The sequence below is a fragment of the Trachurus trachurus genome, assembly GCF_905171665.1.
Source record: "Trachurus trachurus genome assembly, chromosome: 1".
Classification (NCBI taxonomy): Eukaryota; Metazoa; Chordata; class Actinopteri; order Carangiformes; family Carangidae; genus Trachurus; species Trachurus trachurus.
The window spans coordinates 30,103,148-30,123,479 of NC_139891.1; the positions used below are offsets into that span (position 1 = coordinate 30,103,148).

A 20,332-nucleotide genomic window follows, 5' to 3' on the forward strand; every position below is an offset into this window, starting at 1 on the left:
CTCAAGACTGTCGCCTGTCTCTTCTTCACGTTTTGTAGGCTGCATGTTTTTTTTTAAAAATTACACTAATTACATCTCAGACATTTAAAGGGATAGTTCAACATTTTGGCAAAATCCCTATAGTCTTAGCAGTAGGTTTGTTACCTTTATTTGTCGGTGCAAGCTATTTCTAGAACGGTGGAGCAGAGCCGTGAGCTGCTCAGAGCTACGCTACGGAGGCTCATGGGATTTCTTGGTTTCCCTCATCAAACTCATCAAATACACAATCCAACAACTCCAAAACGCTCTGGTGGACAAGTTGTGACCTGCACATTCACCACACTATGAGATAATAACAGAACGTTACCAGACAGAGTTGTTTTAGAGGTAAATACAGAGACTGCTTGATGAAAAACTGCCCCGACAGGAACGTGCATCAGCGGTTTTGCACGAATTTACCTCTAAAACAACTCCGTCTCATAACGTTCTGTTATTATCTCATAACGTGGTGAATGTGAAGGTCACAACTTGTCCACCAGAGCGTTTTGGAGTTGTTGGATTGTGTATTTGATGAGTTTGATGAGGGAAACCAAGAAATCCCATTATCCTCCATAGTGTAGCTCTGAGCAGCTCGCAGCTCTGCTCCGCCGTTCTAAAAATGTCTTGCACTGACAATTTAAGGTAACAAACCTACCGCTAAGACTATAGGGATTATGGCAATGGGCCAGTTTGCCAAAATGTTGAACTATCCCTTTAAGATTAAATCTATCCTAAGAAGATTTTTTACGATCCCTGTGGGGAGGAAATAATATCTGCTGAGAAAACGAGGCGTTGAGGTGAACTGAGGTGTTTTTAAAAAGCAACGATCATTAGTGACTGAACCCACGTCGCCAAGAGTCAAGTCGAGTATCAGTAGATTTTGAGTTTGTCTTTAAAATGTTGGAAAAGAGAAACAGTGTGAGCTTCACACAGAGGAACCAGATGCCACCAACTGTTTTTCAGAGGCTTTTTTTTTATACATAAGAAATACACACAGGAGGGGGGGCTAACAAAGATGCTTCTAAAAATACCCGACAAGGATTTATGTTCGTGGGGAAGAAAAGAAAACTGACGGAGTGTGAGGGACTTGTCAGGCAGGTTTTTCCCTGAGAGACTGCATGGAGGAAGTTGTGTTGTTGCCGCGTTACATTTTAAATGTCATTTCCCTCCTCTAAAGGCAATCAAAATATTTTTTTTGCGGGAAAAAGTTGCTCAAACTGTTGTTTTTGTTTCTTGAACGTGCTTTGTAGAGTTTCTTTATCAACATTATGGAGAGGAGCAGCAGCGCTCGGTCCTGTGGTTTCACTGAGAGACGCTCCACTTCATGGTGTAAATAATGAACAGGTGCTTAATTATCATATAATGTGATAATCTATGTTAATAGCTCATCAGCTTTGATTAAAGTTCAAGCTTATTTGCATACAACACTCATCAACATAAATACCACAGCATGTGATACAGTAGAGATCGGTTTAAAGGAATATTGTGCAGGAATGTTTGTAATTGGATGAATATATATATATATATGACCATGAAAAATTACCTTTATTTGCAGTTTCAATCAGCAGGTAAATAAGACATATCTGACATTAAGTGAAATAAACAAAAATCATGTCATAAATTCATTAAAAATGCAGCATCTATCTCAGACACGTTATCGAGCAGCAGCAGCGGCGGTCGTCTGCGACTGCTTCGTTTCGCTCCATGTTTAGAATATTAATGTGTGGTCTCCTATTAGCGGAGTCTTGTACGCCGACAGACGTGAACGGGCGGAAAGAAATGAAGATATGTGACGCATCAATAATTCAACTACACTCGGTTTTATAAGACATGAACAGGAACAGCATGTTAGAAAAACTTCCACTGCCATCGCACAGTGAAGAGGTTTTAATATCACTGCTACACACTGCCTTTAAAGGGATAGTTCAACATTTTGGCAAATTGGCCCATTGCCATAATCCCTATAGTTTTAGGAGCAGGTTAGTTACCTTTAATTGTCGGTGCAAGCTGTTTTTAGAACGGCGGAGCAGAGCCGCTTCACCACGCTATGAGATAATAACGAAATGTTACAAGACAGAGTTGTTTTAGAGGCAAATGCAGAGACTGCTTGCTGAAAAACTGCCCCCGACGGGAATGCGCATCAGCAGTTTTGCATGAATTTACCGCTAAAACAACTCTGTCTGGTAACGTTCTGTTATTATCTCATAGCGTGGTGAATGTGCAGGTCACAACTTGTCCACCAAAGCGTTTTGGAGTTGTTGGATTGTGTATTTGATGAGTTTGATGAGGGAAACCAAGAAATCCCATGAGCCTCTGTAGCGTAGCTCTGAGCAGCTCGCGGCTCTGCTCCGCTGTTCTAAAAATAGCTTGCACCGACAATTAAAGCAGAAGTAAGTGATATATTTGTGTTAATATAAGTCTTAAATAGTTATATATTCCAACAGCAATCACTTACATAGAGTGTTTGGACTGAAACACGGGTCTGTCAGTCACTCTGCTCTGCTCTGAGCCGAGGAGAAAACATTTATCGTATCCTACAGTTTTCATCCAATGAGGAGAGAGAACGGCATGCAGGGCTGTGTGTGCAGCCAAGGGACGCCGTGAATGTGGCGACGTAGGGACGAGGACTGTTATGGTGCGTTCAAGGAAACTGTGAAGTCGTACCAGTTCGATCTGGTACGAGTTCACCGGTCAGAAGTTACGAGTGGCCGTTATAGTGACTTTCACCGGTAAAACAGGTCGGAAAAACACGAGTGGGTTGCCTGGAACGCTACAAAGTCGTAAGTTGTGACTTGAAGCTGTAATTTACGATTTCAAAAGCCTGCCTGGAACGCAGCATTAGCGAAAACGACCGGACCACTTACTTCTGCTTTAAAGGTAAAAAAAAAACCTACTGCTATGACTATAGGGATTATGGCAATGGCCCAATTTGCCAAAATGTTGAACTATCCCTTTAAAAAAAAACAACGTGTGACATGATGTTTGTTTAAGTGACGTGACCCCATGACAGTGCAGAGGGCGATGTGACCCAGTGGAGGAGGAGGGAGGCTGCTGTTATTGACAGATGAGCAAAATCTGGCAGCTTCACCCTGGACATGTCTCTGCCCGAACACCACGACCTCCAGAAACCAGGTCAGAACTCGTCCTCTTGTCCTCTTGTCCCCACCGCTCTGTTCACACTCTGTCTCCAATATGTCACTGTGGTTCATCTGTTTCATTTGAGGGTGAAGCTGCAAAATAAAACTTCCAGAGTTAGAAATAAAAGTAGGGATACACAATAACTTTTTCCTTTTTTTTTAAACCGATGCCGATGACTGATAACATTTTTAATAGTTTATATAAACACCTGAGGTTAAAAAAGGCTAAGTAGTAAGTAGGAGTAAAGATGAATTGTACATTATAGCTCTGCCTCTGATTTAACACAATAATATAACCAACATCACTATTTTATCACAACAAAAACAAAAACAGTTATGACTCTTCAAAAATCAACATTTATTATCGTTTCAAATCAACTCAACGGACTGAAAATGAGCAAAATCAATGTTGGCTGACTATAATATACTATAATTATCAGACTTATCTGTGTTTTGTGCTGATAGTTATTGTGCATCCCTAAATAAAAGTTGTTTTACATCTGCATATTTAACATTTTAGTTCAACTGTCTCGGTGCAGAGCTGCTGATCAGTCAGTGTCCTCCTCTGTTATGTTTTTCGTGGTGTTGCTCAACACAAACAACATTTCAGGGGCAAAGGTGCTGTTCTCAGATCTGAGTGGTTCAGACAACCATAATGGTTTAAAACCCACCTGCAAAAAAAAACAAAACAAAACAGAAACAAACTCATTGCTCCATGATTTTACCTGTGAGACTCAGTCCAGAAGTCACGCGGAGATAACAGACTGTTTTGCTTTTTACTGTTTTTATTTCGGTGCACCCCGGTCCAAAGTGTCTCTTTCTTTCTGAGATGATTTCCCTGCGTAGTTGCTCGTAACCAGTAACGACCCATTTCAAAGCATCAAAGTCGTCTGATATTGAGATTACCCAGTTTTTTTGTTGTTGTCATCATTAGCGTTAACAGCTGAAAGTTGGAGTGAACTTCAGACACTGACGGATGTTGTCTGTCTCCGTCCTTGTTTTGTTTCCAGATGCCTCTCAGAAGGATTTTTTTTTTTCTTTTTTTGTCAAGGAAGCCTCACTCTTCATCAAAACAAATGAATTCATGGCATAATATATATTTATATATATATATATATATTACAGCATTTCCTCTGTAGACATCAACATCAACATCCAATGGCCGCAGTGGATTTGACACAGATGCGTCCAGATGTGTGCATGGATTCCTGCCAGTGTAATACACTGATAGCTTTCACCCGGCTTCACCTGCATGGTCGGCTTATGTCATGTTAAGGGGAAGCCTGCACATGCTGCTGCTGCTGCTGTAACAACCCCCCCTCCACCCTCCACCCCCCATCACTGATTAATCCAATGGCTCTTGTGTCAGTAAACATAGTTCCTCCACCCTGCGATGCACCTCATTCATTATTCACCTCCAACACTCTTTATATATCTCCTCCCTCTCTCGCTGCGTCTCCTCGCCGTGGTTAAAAATTCATACAAAGAGCCACAGAGTCACACTGAAGACGCTGCCAGTTTGCTCACTCCCACCAACACCGAAACGCTCTCTCCCCCAGTGTGTCGGGGAAGAAGCCTCATTATCCCGCGGTTACGTGAGGGTTTCTGAACTATTGAACCTGGGCACAGACACAAACACACACATCGGTGGTGGTGGTGGTGGGAAAGTTGGCTGATAAAGGATCGTTTATTCAAGAGCTGATGATGGAGCTGCAGATGAGGATGGAGAGGAGGACGGCTGCTGAGATGGGCGAGAGTTGAGCTGCAAAACAGGAAGAAGGAAGGAAGGATGAGGGTGACTAGGGAGGTCAGAGGTCAGAGACTGAAGCAGAAGGTGCAGCCTCACAGGGAGGAAGTGAAGACAAACACAGAGTATATTTAAGTTCTAGGTTTTATTATCATCAACATCATAAAATACATGAATATTATTAAAGACATAAAAGGTCAGAGGTCCACGTGAGTGAAACTTCACCTGTGACTTCTTCCGCACACATGGTCAAATGGTCAATTATCAATGTTATTATTCAATGTTTAAACACATTATTACAATAACTACATTTCTAGACTAACAGATAGAGATAGATACTTTTTTATATCCGCTAAACGGAAATCTCACTTGTCCCTCTGCCCATTAGCAACAACAATAATATTAAACAATTATAATTTCTAATTAACAAGATAAACAAGAATTAACAATAATACTTCTTACAAACAGTTACCAAAAATGAGAGGCGTCTCCTGCATACACAACTATATGCATACTGTAGCCTACAGGCTATATAAGATAAGATAAGATAAGATAAGATACGATGAGAAAACTTTATTGTCCAATGGTTTAAAAACACAGTGGAAATTTGCCTTTGGCATCTTGGTAATCAGCCAACAAAAACAGCTGGACACAACCTAAGCACATGGGTACAACAATACAATATCATACAGCAGCTGCGGTTTCACTTAAAGATGCTCTGATTCAGGATTTCCACTGCAGACGGCACCAATGGCACCAGAACAAATGCGGGGTTGAGAGGGTGGGTGGTGTCGTTGTAAACCTGAGTGGCTTTTTTGGTTATAGAACAGTTGTTTATTTCCTGAAGCTGCATTTGCTTGTCTCCTATTATCTAACTGGCATGGTTACCGGGTCAGCTTGTCCCTGTATCTGACTGAGAGGTTTCCATTAGAGGAAGGAGATGACCGGTCGACCATGGCCAGGGTTTGTTCACTGGCATTAAAGCTCTTCAGTTGTCTGAGAAGATGGAGCAGCTGTCTTGCTTTTTTGTAAATGTTATCCTCATTTCCCTGGAAAGTGAAGGTTATTATCGATGATTGTGCCAAGATAGATTTGAAGATTTGCTGTATATATATACATATTACTTTATATTACTCAGTATTTCAGTCCTGTTTGATTTGTTTTTGCAGTTAAGGAGTATGTGTTGTCTGTTTGTTATAGATAAAGTTAAAGAAGGTCTAGTGGAAATAAGTGTGTCGAGATTCTCTCTGTCTTTTTCTAAGTCTGTTCTCCTTGACTTTTCGGCTGCAGGTCAGATTAAAGAGAAGTGAAGGGAGTGTCGGAGGCATCTGGTGAAAATATATAGACGCATTAACGTATTAAAGGAAAAACACCATGCACATATCTAAGAGTTTAAGCTGTACTTTGTGTGTGTGTGGTTTTTTTCTCTCTCTGTGGATCTAAAATGCATTTTGCAATTTAAACTCTACAGTTAGTTTAACACATTTTCCAGGGCGCATACCGAGTGTTATTGAAATTCCCCATTTTCATTACCGATAAAAGGGAAAGAATGTGTAATGAATAAATGAAATAATTCAACAGCATACTTTAATTTAATCGAGAGCAACTGTATTATCCGTCTCTCTTTTCAGCAGCGTATTAGAACGAACTGAGACACGCTGTTCAACAGATTTTTAAATACAGAAGTGATGATGTTGACTGAACAAATACGACCTTTTGTCAAACAGCGGAGGAAGTGTTATTTTTTATTTTATTATTATTATTATTATTATTATTATTATTATTATTATTATTATTATTATTATTATTATTATTATGCAAACACTGTAACTGTTGAAGTTGAAGTTCAAATACAGTTTTGTGCTCTCACTCTGCGTCTCATCTGAAGGATTTGTCCGTGTTGGTAAAGCTCAGAGCCGTATCTTAGCAACTTCCTCGCCACCTGCAATGACAGGTGGAGGGTTCAAGCATCCCCGAGTGTGTCAGTGTGTGTGTCTGTGTGTGTGTGTGTGTGTGTTAACTATAGACACAGGAGGTGAATGAGTGGAAAGATCACGCAGCTGGTTGAGAAACCTGGTGACTGACAATTCACAGAATTCAACCGTTGGTACTGGAAGAAAGAAAAAAGGAGAGGGAGGGGAGACTCGGTGTCAGAGAGAGAAAGTGGGGTTTTTATTTTAGAGTTTAGAGGCTGAAAATCCTCAGATTTCAAGAGACGCTGGAGGCAACGGAGAGTCAGAGAGGAGCCGAGCGAGGGAAGGAAGGGGCAGCCAGCAGTTAGAGATGGAGAGCGACAGACAGAGGACTGCAGAGAGACAGAGAGAGAGAGAGTGGGGGATACATTTTTCATCTGAACATCGCTAGTGGGCAATTTTTTTTTATTGAGAAATGAGAAACACAATCCAATATTAATATGAGTTTGTTTGTGTGTGAGAGGCATGCAGCTTCCCCATTTTGACCATCAGCAGCTGTGACTTGTGTGTGTTTCATTAGCTCATCATCTCCAGACTGAAATAAAAAGGCAACCATAAGTTTTGGGGGAAATGGAGGAGGAGGAGGAGGAGGAGGAGGATAAAAAAGATGAGCGCTGCTGTGTGCGGATCAAGCGTGAGGCAGCTTGTTTATAATAGATCAGTGAGGGGAAGAGACAGAAAGAGTGCATTAGACAAAGAGACACTTCACAAAAAGCTGTAAAAAATAAATAAATAAAAAATAAAAAAGGGCCCAGAAGGCTTGTAGCTGAGCTGAAGTACAGGAGAAACAAGACATGACAGCTGTGATGCTGTTTGCACGTCTGATTGATTCCCTCCTCATCACCTTGCTGCAGGCTGAGGATCTCCTTTTGTCAACTAAGAAGTAGGAAAGTGAATAAAAATACAAATTCCACCTTAACAGCAGCTCTGAGGGTCACAAAATGCACCAATTCAATTCTATACAATGTCGACAACCTTGACAAGTGTAAAAAAAAAAAAAAAAAACAGTTTCCACAAGCTGCCTCCTCGGTTAAATGAACAGAGAGGACAAAACAGCTTGAGTGCATAATAATTTAGATTTAAACAAGTCACTCCTCCACCATCAGCACAATGCAAACAGTGGGCGCTGCTCTGCTGCTCTGAGACAACAACATAACCCATGGGTGGGTGGGAGCAGCTGTCTCCCGTATTATAAACTTGCTGACCCGTCCGTCCGACCCGTCCTCCTCCCTACATGCACCTCGTCTCTCTCTAACACTGTCACCTCAATTAATCCTGTGCTCACATCATAATTACTTCACCCTCCCTCCCAAATGGCTTTGTCACTTGGGCGTAAACATAATTATGTTTCCACGCCGCCGCCGGGCAGCAGCAGCAGCAGCAGCAGCAGCAGCAGCAGCAGCAGCGAGGTTGTTCCTTGCATCCATACAATTAATATGAACAGTGGGTGTTGATGATGATATTACCATCATGTTAAAAACAAACTTTAAAATAATCACGTTAAGATGCTTATTATTAACAAGTTACAACGGCTGCCACAGTCACCAGTGGTTTATGGTGTTGGCATAATAACATTTGCACACAAATTACGATGGCACTGATGATGATGATGATGTGATCAGGTTTGCAAACTCATTGGTCCATAAACCAAAACATTGGACACATTAAACACTGGAACCAGATGACAGTGATTCATCCTGAGAGGGAAACAATGATCCACACAAGAGTTGTTGAGTCGTTTCCCCTTGAAACACCAGATGTCCACCGCACAGACTAATCCTAATGGATAATAGTAAACATACGTATGTAACACAAACACATCTAATAATATAATCTACAGATACGGTCTTTGCAATTTCTAACCATTTTTGCAATATTCTGAGTATTGCATGAACACATTGTGATGGATTTCAACTTGTTTTACCTTTTTGCAAATTCAAATTAAAGTGAAACTTACCTGAACTTACCTGAACTGTGCTACATTTTAATTAAACAGTTTTGGAGTAATTGTGATGGTTAAATGAATGACTTGTAATGTATGTCTCTTGTTACAGGGAGAATGGAGGCTCTCTGCCTTCCACCTACAGTAGCATCTCTTGGCTGAAAACCAACCTTGCAACGACCCGGTGTCCCAGCCGCGACACAAACGCGCCCCTTAACCTGTAATCTCTTGTTTATGACGGATAAGACTACCCAAATATACATGTTGTAACATTGTATATGATGCATAACATTATCCACAGCTCCATGGATTGATTTCTCACTGGCTTTGTGAAAAATAAATGCACATGGCCAGGAGGAGGGTTAGCAAAACAGAGGAAAAGCGACTGGACTTGCATAGTTCCCCTTTAAGTAGTAAGTGGTTGACAGCTCCTCAGTGTTAGTTCTCAGAGAAAGATGATCATATGTCTGTCTGTCTGATGAGCTCTGATGAGCTCTGATGGGCGATGGCCTCCTCATTCCGTGATACTCTCAAAATTTCCAAAAGGAAATTAGTCATTCTTGCCAAATGGGATGGTTCAACAACAGACAGACTGCATAGACAGCCATAAACGTACTCTAGTCTTCCAGCACTGAGGACACAAAGTCGTATTTGCAGTTTACAAAAAACATTTGGCGCTTTTTTTTCTGGGCTGGCCTCTATACCACACTTTGTGCCGTCTCTACTGTTGTGACACATGCGCACATGCATTGTCAGACTAAGGCGAATACATGCAAAAAAAAAAACGGTTTCCAATCGCATCATCTGGGCGTTTTAGTCAAATCTGGAGAAGTCCAGTCTTACAGTAGTTGGGCTAACATGTTTACATGCACTTTAGTCGTCGTATGACGGATTAAGGCCATAATTTGTTTTTTTCAACCGTCATGTAAACGTATTGATTGACACTTGGTGAATTGTGATACTATGCTGTATTGATTTTTTTTTTAAAGTATTTTTTGGGGCTTTTCTCCTTTAATTGATAGTCAAGAGAGACAGTAAATGGGGAGGCAGAGAGAGGGGAAATGACATGAGGCAAAGGGCCACCAGATTCAGGTTTTGATCCTGAGCCGGGCTGCAGAAAGGACTATTACAGCCTATATCGTATATAGTTAAGGGGTTATGAAACCGACATGACTTTAGCTTTATTTGCACCTTGTTCTTGCTGTTATCCAACTCATCCATGTTTGATGACTGCTCATGAATAATTAATGAGTTTATATGTGTTCACCTGGAAATATGTTGCCCCAGATTTCCTCCCCTGTCTTCAGCCGAGGGAGATGAGTCAGCCTGTCATTTCACAAGACAGGTGATCCAGGTACAATACACGCTGTGCAAAATAGTCACACGGGTACGACACGTGCGTTGCGTCTCTTGTCAGACTCTCCCAGATCTTGTTTGGCGGATCATCAGCCCCCTCACATACAGTACGTGCACATGTGGATACACGCACACACTCAAGGAGACTTTAAAGAGCCGTGTACTTCACAGACGCAGCGGGTCCTGCGGGACTCTCCGGGAGGTCTGAGGTTCCCTCTATCAAAGTCTCAGTGCAAACGTGCTCTCAGAATATGAAACATCTGTCTCTGGGTGTGAAGCCTGCGCCGTCGAAAAGAACCTCGAACCAGACTGTAGATAATTAACTGGTTATTATGATTGTGAGCTTCTGTATTCAGTCTGACAAGAGGGTGAAACAGCATGGGAATAAGATGTGATACTGGTGTTGGACAGTTGTAGTGTTGCAGATCCAAGGGAGGACGTGAACACAGGTTTTTTTTTAGCCTCATTAATTAAGTCAGTTTTGACAGATGAGATTAGTAAAAGTAGGAGTTGAGTGTGTGTTCATGTTGCTGCTGTCTGTACAGATTAAAACAGCCCAGGCAGGCTCCCATTTAAACCATCAACCAGATTATGACTCTCATGCTTCTTAACATCAAAACGTGAAGGTTTTTTCTTCTCCCTTATCCTCACTGGAGTTGCATCAAGAGATTTCACCGAAATTACAAACCCCAAAAAGTTGTACAAATTTAAGAAAAACAAAACAAAACAAAACAAGAAAGGCCACTTACAGGCCACTAATTACGCGATAACGTCAAGACATAGCCAAGAAATAACAAGTTATTGCGTCATAATGTCTAGAAATAAAGGTCAATTTCATAGTAATGTCAAGAAATATAGCCAAGATAATTGTGTAGAAATAGCTGAGAAATAATTGATTGTAATTGACCATTGCAGGGACTTGGTGGAGAAAAATTCTGACCTTTCCCAAAAATTCAAAGCATGAAAAGCATTATGTAATAGTTTGCCTTTAGAAAAACATGACATTATGGAATTATCCATTATTTCTAGGCTATTTCTTGACATTACTATGCAATTACTTGTTATTTCTCTGCTATTTCTTGACATTATCACATAATTAGCGGCCTGTAAATTAAAGGGTTACCAAAAAGTCTAAGTACAGGACAAACAAACTGGCAGAAAGAGACCAACTTTCAAAGAGAGACGAGACAACACATTATTGATCCGTGTCCAGGTCACTTTAACCTGGCACCTCTCCCCGACCTGAGCCTGGTAGACGAGGTGTAGAAAAGTTCAAACACCTGGCTGAAGGTTGACTGGATTCTGGAGAGAGTCCCGACTGAGCCCACTGGGAAGAGGCAGCAGCAGCAGCAGCAGCAGCAGCAGCAGCAGCAGAGGAGAAGTGACGGAGAGCATTTCAAAAGGTAGGAAGCTGAGGTGTTAGCTGGCTCCTGTTTTTTTCTTTGTGTTTCTTCTCTCTGATGCCAGAAAATCAATGGTGAGTGTATGTGTGTGTGTGCAGTAGGAGTAGACTGACGTAGACTTTTATGTAAAAAAAAAAAAGTGCATTTATCAAGGCCGTGTCATGTTTGCTTGATGCTATTCCTTTTCATTTGTTTTTACTTCATACCATTATGGCTTTCTCTCATATTACCTCCACACATTCACACATTTCTTCCTCTCTTCTTCCCCCCCTATCATGTGTTCACCTCTCCTCCTGACCCTCCCTCCGTCACGCACGCTCTCCTCCCAGCAGGATGATGTGGTGTTTGCGCCGTCGCTCCAGGACAATCTGTCTGTCCTTGGCCTTCGTCACCGTTTTCCTCCACCTCTTCCTGGCGTTCGTCTCTCTTTCCATTTACAACCAGCCCTGTGACCACCCGCTGCCACCAAAGACACACATCCTGAGAGATCTGGCACACACCAACTACACCTCCGCGGGGGTCGCCGATGTAGTCGGGCCGTTGACCGACACCGCACAAAGAGATTCTTCCAGTAGAGATGCCAATAAGGATGCCAAAGGTCATCCTGCTTTAATCAACATGGTGGCCGGAGTGAGGCGTTCTGGCGCCAACAGAGCACACGATTTAAAGTCTGCGTTGTCGAAACTGGAGGCGCTGTTCGACCATCCTCTCTACAACATGCCCAGCCCTCCTATACCCGAAGAGGACTGGCTGCTCAAAGTGAGACCAAAGGTCAAGGCCAGTGAGAAGAGCTCTCAGATGTGGTCAGTCTCATTCAGATAAAATAAAGATTCCTCCTCATTCTCACTTCTTTATAATCAAACATTCATGCAAAAGTTTGGGCACCCCTGGTCAAAATGCCTGTTAAAGGGATAGTTCAACATTTTGGCAAAGTGGCTCATTGCCATAATCCCTATCGTTTTAGAAGTAGGTTCGTTACCTTTAATAGCCTACAGAGGCTAAGGGGATTTCTTGGTTTCCCTCATAAAACTCATCAAATACACAATCCAACAACTCCAAAACGCTCTGGTGGACAAGTTGTGACCTGCACATTCACCACGCTATGAGATAATAACAGAACGTTACCAGACAGAGTTGTTTTAGAGGTAAATTCATGCAAAACCGCTGATGCGCATTGCCTTCAGGGATAGTTTTTCGGCAAGCAGCCTCTGCATTTCCCTCTAAAACAACTCTGTCTCGTAACGTTCCGTTATTATCTCATAGCGTGGTGAATGTGCAGGTCACAACTTTTTTTTTGGAGTTGTTGGACTTTGTATTTGATGAGCTTGATGAGGAAAACCAAGAAATCCCATTAGCCTCCGTAGCGTAGCTCTGAGCAGCTCATGGCTCTGCTCCGCCGTTCTAAAAATAGCTTGCACCGACAATTAAAGGTAAAGAACCTACTGCTATAACTATAGTGATTATGGCAATGGGCCAATTTGCCAAAATGTTGAACTAACCCTTTAATGTTAGCAGTTTAGCAAGTGGAAGATGAAATGATCTCCACAAGGCATAACATTACAGATGATACATTCTCATTACATGTAATTATTTTCATCTTTTACATTTTCAAAATGACAGAAAAGGAAAATGGCCCACAGCAAAGGTTTGAGCCCCCTGCATAGTTAGTACCTAGTAAATATCTTGTCTGAAACCTTGGTCAGAGTTATCTGAGAACTCAAGTCTCCTGGGTTTCCCATTCTTTTGCAGGCTGCTGCTTTGTTTCCCGTTTTTCACTCTAAAACTGTAGAAAACAAAAAATAATACACTGATATTGATTAAAATGTGGCAAAAGAGTGTTTCATGTTTAATTTTATGCCTTTTCGAGATAATTTCATCTTCATTCACAGAAATGTTGACCAGGGGTGCCCAAAACATTTGCATGATGCCGCTGTGTTTGCTTCATTCACTTTATCCCTGCAATGTTTGCAACACGCCGCTCATCGAGGGTTGTTACCAGATGGGTCGGACTGCAGGGAGCAGGTCTGAGCTCCTGCTGTTCAGGCCGGTTTATACCTGTTCCAGTGCTGCTGCTGCTGCGGCTGCTGCTATAGATTTCTGTGGTGTCTCTGCAGGTGTGTGTGTGTGTGTGTGTGTTTGCAGAGCTGCTGCTCTATATTGCATGTATACCGCACATCCTCAGAAACCAAAGACTGGAACAATATGAGACGCAGCCTTTGCAAGAAATGTCTCCTATGGATATTTTATGACTTTTCCCCTACGTTTTTTCAGTGTGTGGTGGAGTAGTTGCCCTCCTTTTCTTGATTTGTGGCCTCTACAGTTTTTATTCTGGGTGCAGCTAACAATTGTATCATGGTTATTTGTAAATCTTTTTTTCCCCTTTCAATTTATTAATCATTCAGTCTACGAAAACTGGTCATAAAATTGTGAAAAATTCCCCATCATAACTTCAAAGACCTTGATCTGAAGTCTTCATATGACTCACCAACCAAAGAGATTCAGAATTCAATTATGTAAAAAAAAAAAAAAAAAAAAAAAGCAGCAAATTCTCACATTTGAGAGTCTGAAACAAGCGAAGTCTGGCTGTTTAAATGGCCGAATTACAGCTGATTAAATTCTCATTGATGAACAGTTTCATTATCTCACTAAGCCCAAGTTAAATAAAAAAGAAAAATCATAATTTCTGTCTTGGAGAATGAGACTGAGAGAGATGTGAACTGGTGAGAATAATAATATGATGACAAACTCTCCTCCACCTCCTTTTATTAACCCTTTACTGTCTCTCTCCAGGGTGAGTGCCAGTCAGGACGGATACGAGGACGTCCAGTGGAACAGCAGCAGCAACACTCACCCCCCATGGCTGCGCTTCCACCTCAGCATCTCCCGCTGGCAGCTCTACCCGCATCCCGACCCCAACATGGAGGCCTTGATGCAGCAGCTCGCCACCAACCACATCGTCAGCACAGGTCTGACTGACTGACTGACTGACTGACTGACTGACTGACTGACACCTCGGCCCCTGAGTGTTTTCATTTGAGTGATCAGTGTTTGTCACAGAGTTTTACTCTTTGTGTAAACACACAAACACACACACATACAGGCTGATCATGCGTGACAGCGGAGGTGTCAGACGAACAAAGGCGAGATGTTTTTCAAAGCAGATGGCAGGAGGATCAGAGTGAGTCGAGAGGATGACTCAGACAACCTCTTGAATAAATCAGTATGTTAAAGACTCCTCTCGGACTTCAATCTGCACAAAAAATTATACCCATCACTTGAAAAGCAGAAGCAGATCTAACAGAAACCAAAAACTAATTTTCCCTCGAGAAAAAAAAAAGCAAACCTGTGGGAGTCAAGGTGGGTGGGTTTCAGGCAGGGTGAAGGCAGGATGAAGGGGAGAAACGTTGCGATTGTGTGACATCTCAGGTTTAGGGTTAGACTTTCAAATGCAGATTCACTTTGAAGTTCTCCTGACATGAAAGCTACTGTGAAGCTTTGAGGAGCCTTGGAGGCTCAGCAGAGGATGGACGGGAATACATGAGCCACTGTTGGGCATGTGGTAAACATCTCCACACCAGTCAATCATGTGTGTTTCTTCACAGTTTAACTTTTTCTCCACTGTGTGTGTACTGTGTTTACTTAAACTTGTGAGTACAGGACCTCTGACAGTTTGTTGCTGTGAGGACATTTTGGTTTGAGACGACTTTCTGGCTGCGATTTGTAGTCATATACTGTATATGGAAGTGATTGGTGGTTTTTGCACTCACTTTTTCTGTGTTGATCTACCGGTATAATAAGATATATTTGTATAGTTTTAAAGGAGACATATTATGCCCCCTTTCCACAAATTAAAATAGTTCCAAGGTGTCTTAAAGACATGTCTGTGACATGCTTTGGTCAAAATGCCCCAAGGATCAAATATCACAGCTCTTTTCATCCTCTCATAAGAGCCCTGTTCAGAACAGCTGGTTTCAGTGCCTGTCCCTTTAAATGTAAATGAACCATTGCTTGCCCCGCCCCATCTACTGGTACCAGGTAGGGGTGGTATTATGCAAATTTGAGTCCTAGTTACATCACTGGAAGACAACATTACAGATTTTTTTTTGTCAATTCTCACATTTTGGGGTCTGGAAGGCAAGACAAACACCCAAATATAGAGCCTTCAAAAAGTGATATTTCCATAATGTGTCCCCTTTAAGAGCCACAGACCATCTCAGTGTAGTTTTAAAGCTTCTTCCTTCTGGAGCTCTGGTAACAGCAGGTCGACGTCAGCCAATCAGAGGAGAGGGGGCTCTGATCCTCTCTTCTGATTGGGTCATGATTCAGTGACAGATCGGATAAAATTACAGCAGATTTCATCTTAACCAGAGAAACCAAATCCTGCAGGTGTTGGATGGTGGGTTTGGATGGGCGGGGCTTTGTGACTGTTTTGTTGTGACATCATGAAGTTACAGAAATCCTCACAGCTCTTGAGGCTCGGTTTCTGAATACAGTCTATGTCTGTGGCTTTAAGCTTAGATACTTTCACAGAATGAATATACGTAATATATGACGTAGACCTGCTTTATGATCTAAAAACACAGGCACATCGCACTTTATACAATATGGGACCTTTAAGATTTAGTTGTCAGAATAAGGGCTTGCATTGATAAAACTTTGCAGAATAACTATTATCATTAAAAAAGTAAAAAAGTGCACCTTATATCAAGTTGAGTCAGCCCATTTGCCCATTAATGTCAGTTATACAATAATATCTATCTTACAATCCATGTTTATAGTCACAATAAAGCAATGATGGTGCTAAATCTAGTAACAAAACAAGGACAGATACATCAGTTACATCATGTTGTCTTTCCACGTTATTTGGAGGGATGTGCTATTTCATCTTTCAGAAGTGCCATGGACTCAAGTTATTTTTTTTGTTCTTTGGGATGAATCTTCATTCAACCTTGAGAAACTAAACTATAAATAGTTTTAATGCTCAAGTCCTGTCACTCTATTTGTGTTATTTACTTTGAGATCCCAGTATCGCAGTGACAGCAGTCGCTTATTTTAATAACAACACTGGGAACAAAACAGTGCAGTACAATAAAACAAAAAGAAAAGTCATAAATATATTAATAAATGGAAAGCAAAAAGAAAGAGGACATGATTCTGTCACTGTAAATTTGGCTCAGTATCACCTAACTTTAACGTTGAATCAGGCGACGATTCAGGGTCATGACCTCGAGCCGGAGGTTTGTAAGAACAAATTGCATATTATATTTGAAATAAAGCACAAAATGTGTGCGTTTGTTTGTTAAGATGTCGTGTCTCCTGAGGAACAGAGGAAAATGCAAAAGAAAAGATGATTATCAGATGGACAGTAGCAATGGGAATGTATTGAAATCGATGGCAAACAAGCTTAATGCGTCTAATAATACTGTATCATGTTCGATCATCAGGCTGAGTAATGCCTCACCAGAATGAATGCGATGTAGTACAGTGCCCGGCCAAATATAGCAGAGATAAACAGACACACACACAGTGTTGTGTGTCCGCAAAGCTGACTGAACTGTGTTGTGTCTCTGTGGTGACGCACATACTTTCTCTTTATAGTTTGCTTTATGAGTCTGTGTGTGCGTTCCCCCCTGCTCCATCAACAGCCAACAGTGTGTTTAGTCACAGTGCGACGTGTTGTGTGGTTTTGTGCGTCCGTGCCGTGCCGTGTGTGTGCTTTGTTGCTATGGTAACACCCTCTGTACTGGTTTTCAGTGCAGAAGTCTGGAGGGACGCAACTGAAGCTGGTGATGTCATTTCCCAACTATGGACAAGCTATGTTCAAGCCCATGAAGTGAGTTGCATTGCATGGGGACGAATCCAATGCACCAACACTGCTCGTATTACACAGTGTGTGTGTGTGTGTGTGTGTGTGTGTGGGGCACTGAGTCTTTTAAATCCCCTTATAATTAAATCCAATAAATTTTGATAGGAAACTGCAGCTGAAGCACAGAGAGAGATTTTCGAGCCTTCAAACAGCCCAGTAATGTATTGTTAAAGTAAATATTAGGAAGGAAAGAGTCTAATAATTCATGAACTGAAATATCTGCGGGAAGATTAGTCTCATTTTATGGTGAATGGAAACTTCTTACAGCCATGTGTGCATATTTAATGCAACTGTGTCGGTAAAAGAGGCCTCACTCGATGAAAATATGTACCTAATGCATGTGTGGTGTACTATAGTTTGACTTTGCCTCTCCTCGGCAGGCAGGAGAGAGATGACGAAACCAACTACAACCTCTACTACTTCTCGGACTTCGAGAGGCACAATGCAGAAATTGCTGCTTTTCACCTGGACAGGTATATTAACAAAAAAATCCCACATTGTTATCCACAAAACTGCAACACAACATGGCCACAGTGAGCACAGTGTGCGTGAGATGGTGAAAGAAATAGCCACATAGTGTGAATACATGTTATGTAACTCTGTATTGAATCTTCTTTGCCCTCCTTTCTCTTCCTGTATTTCCTCATAGCGCCTCATGTCTTTGTCCTCATAACTCATGACGTCCTTTTCACTCTGTCTTGCTGCAGGATTTTAGGCTACAGGAGAGTCCCTCCTGTGATTGGGAGGCTGGTGGACGTGGTCAAGGAGATCAAAGACATCACTACAGACCGCAAACTGGCCCGAACGTTTTTCACCTCCCCTGGTACGGCCTGACACACTCGCCCGTCCTTTATTCATTTAGTCTGCTCAAAATGCCTTCGTATAGCCTATATATGAATCTCTTTGAGTTTACTTTCTTTCCTCTAATTCTCAAAAGTGAAAAACCACCCACATCTTCTTTTATCTCAATTTTTTTCCCCCTTTGACATTCTTTATCCTCTCCTCTTCCTCTGTACTCCCCCCCTATGTGCTCCTCTGGCTCCCCCTAGTGGGAAATGTGTGTTTCTATGGCCAGTGCTCCTACTACTGTTCGACGGAGCACGCTGTGTGTGGTCGTCCCAGGAACCTGGAGGCCTCCCTGGCCGTCATGCTCCCAGACCTCTCCCTGGCCACCCGGCGGTCCTGGAGATCCCCGTGGAGACGCTCGTACAGCCGCAGCAAGCTGGCAAAGTCAGTGAGAAACATTTATATGATATGAAGTGACTCAGCTGCTCAGCACACAGCCTGACCCCCCTTCCCTCAGCACGCCTCCAAAATTGCTCTGTCAGATACCATAATAATAAAGCGTTCTCTGAACCTAATTTAGTTTTTCACTGCAGGGTTACAGCCACAGTTGTGTCGCATCAATAAATCTATATTAATTAATGTCATCCCACATGAATTTTGAGATGAAAAATTAGCAGCCTACACCGGCACCACGTTGCTCCAATGCTTTATTATTATGACACAATGCAGTGTTCAGTATGCACAAAAGTTTGGTACAGTGAGTTTCACGGATATTATGTCAAATAAAACACATTTGACAGGAGTTATGCAAGAGAGCAGTGGAAATGCTAAAAATGTAGGCTTTATTAATAAAAAACTAACTAACAAACAATAGGGCGAGTAATGCCTGTTTGTTACAGGTGGAAGACGGAGCCAGACTACTGTTCAACAGTGAAAAAGACATCACCATACGACAAAGGCACAAGACTGGTGGACTTCATTGACCTGGTCATCCTGGACTTCTTGATGGGTAGGTTACTGGCCTGGTTCAAGACTAGCCTACTTAGGGAAATCCTTGTATATTAGCCCTATCAATACCTAGATGTTGACTGGTCATTATGCCAGTCTTTAAGACTTCTTACTGCACATCTGCTATATCATGCACTCTTTTATGTCATCTTAAACTAAATGGTCAGACCAAACAACCAGATGTAAATAAACTTCAGTTTGAAGGTGGCATGTTTATGATTGCATGGTCAAATTGACATTCCCATGACCGGTGCTGAGGCTGGCAAAATGCACTTTTGAGGCCATAATTGATTGAAATAAAGTCTGTGAAGGTTGTAAATTAGTGTGGTTGTTGTGGGTCAGTTGCATACACAATAGTAGAGTTGGCCCCTTTTTTTGGCTTGAATCCTTTTTATATGGTACCACAGGTGTATTTTATAACATAGCCGATTACTGCATTTCCAGGTCCTATAATGTAGCTACTTTCTGGGACGTGTACAAAAGCCATCAGCCATCCTTAATATTTCTAATCCCACCTGTGCTTTTCCCTGCAGTAATATGTCAATATATCTACTGAGATGTGTCTATTTCACCACATTTTAAGCAGGAGAAATGACTCGATTATAGCCTGTCCTATTATCAGGCTTGCTTGGCCTATTATGTAGCCTATATAGCACAAGTCAAAATGAGATAAACAATTTTAAGTAAAATGCTCAGATTTTATGCCACGTAATCAGCAAACCTGAACATTAAAGCAGAAGTAAGCGATCCGGTCGTTTTGGCTAATGCTGCGTTCCAGGCAGGCTTTTGAAACCGTAAATTACAGCTTCATGTCACAACTTACGACTTTGTAGCGTTCCAGGCAACCCACTCGTGTTTTTCCGACCTGTTTTACCGGTGAAAGTCACTATAACGGCCACTCGTAACTTCCGACCCGTGAACTCGTACCAGATCGAACTGGTACGACTTCACAGGTCAGAAAAACACGAGTTACGAGTTGCCTTGAACGCACCATAACAGTCAGTGTTGCCCCCCCCCCCCCCCCCCCCCCGCTGAGATAATGACGTCATTTAGCGACTTTTAGCGACTTTTACAACAGCCAATAGCGACTTTGCTT

At 41.9% G+C, this 20,332-nt stretch overlaps 1 protein-coding gene across 2 annotated transcripts in view; it reads left to right on the forward strand.

Moving 5' to 3' along the window:
• Positions 1 to 11,408: 11,408 nt before the first annotated feature.
• LOC310992456 (extracellular serine/threonine protein kinase FAM20C-like) overlaps positions 11,409 to 20,332 on the forward strand; it is a 36,191-nt gene continuing 27,267 nt past the window's right edge. Inside the window, exons 1-8 of one of the 2 annotated variants that reach the window (XM_083980513.1) lie at positions 11,409 to 11,576; positions 11,906 to 12,379; positions 14,367 to 14,542; positions 17,331 to 17,409; positions 17,823 to 17,915; positions 18,150 to 18,265; positions 18,492 to 18,672; positions 19,128 to 19,237. In XM_083980513.1, coding sequence (XP_083836639.1) covers positions 11,910 to 12,379; positions 14,367 to 14,542; positions 17,331 to 17,409; positions 17,823 to 17,915; positions 18,150 to 18,265; positions 18,492 to 18,672; positions 19,128 to 19,237 — 1,225 coding nt within the window. In that variant the 5' untranslated portion in view covers positions 11,409 to 11,576; positions 11,906 to 11,909. The remainder of the gene's footprint in view (positions 11,577 to 11,905; positions 12,380 to 14,366; positions 14,543 to 17,330; positions 17,410 to 17,822; positions 17,916 to 18,149; positions 18,266 to 18,491; positions 18,673 to 19,127; positions 19,238 to 20,332) is intronic. The other variant, XM_083980514.1, reaches the window with a different exon arrangement.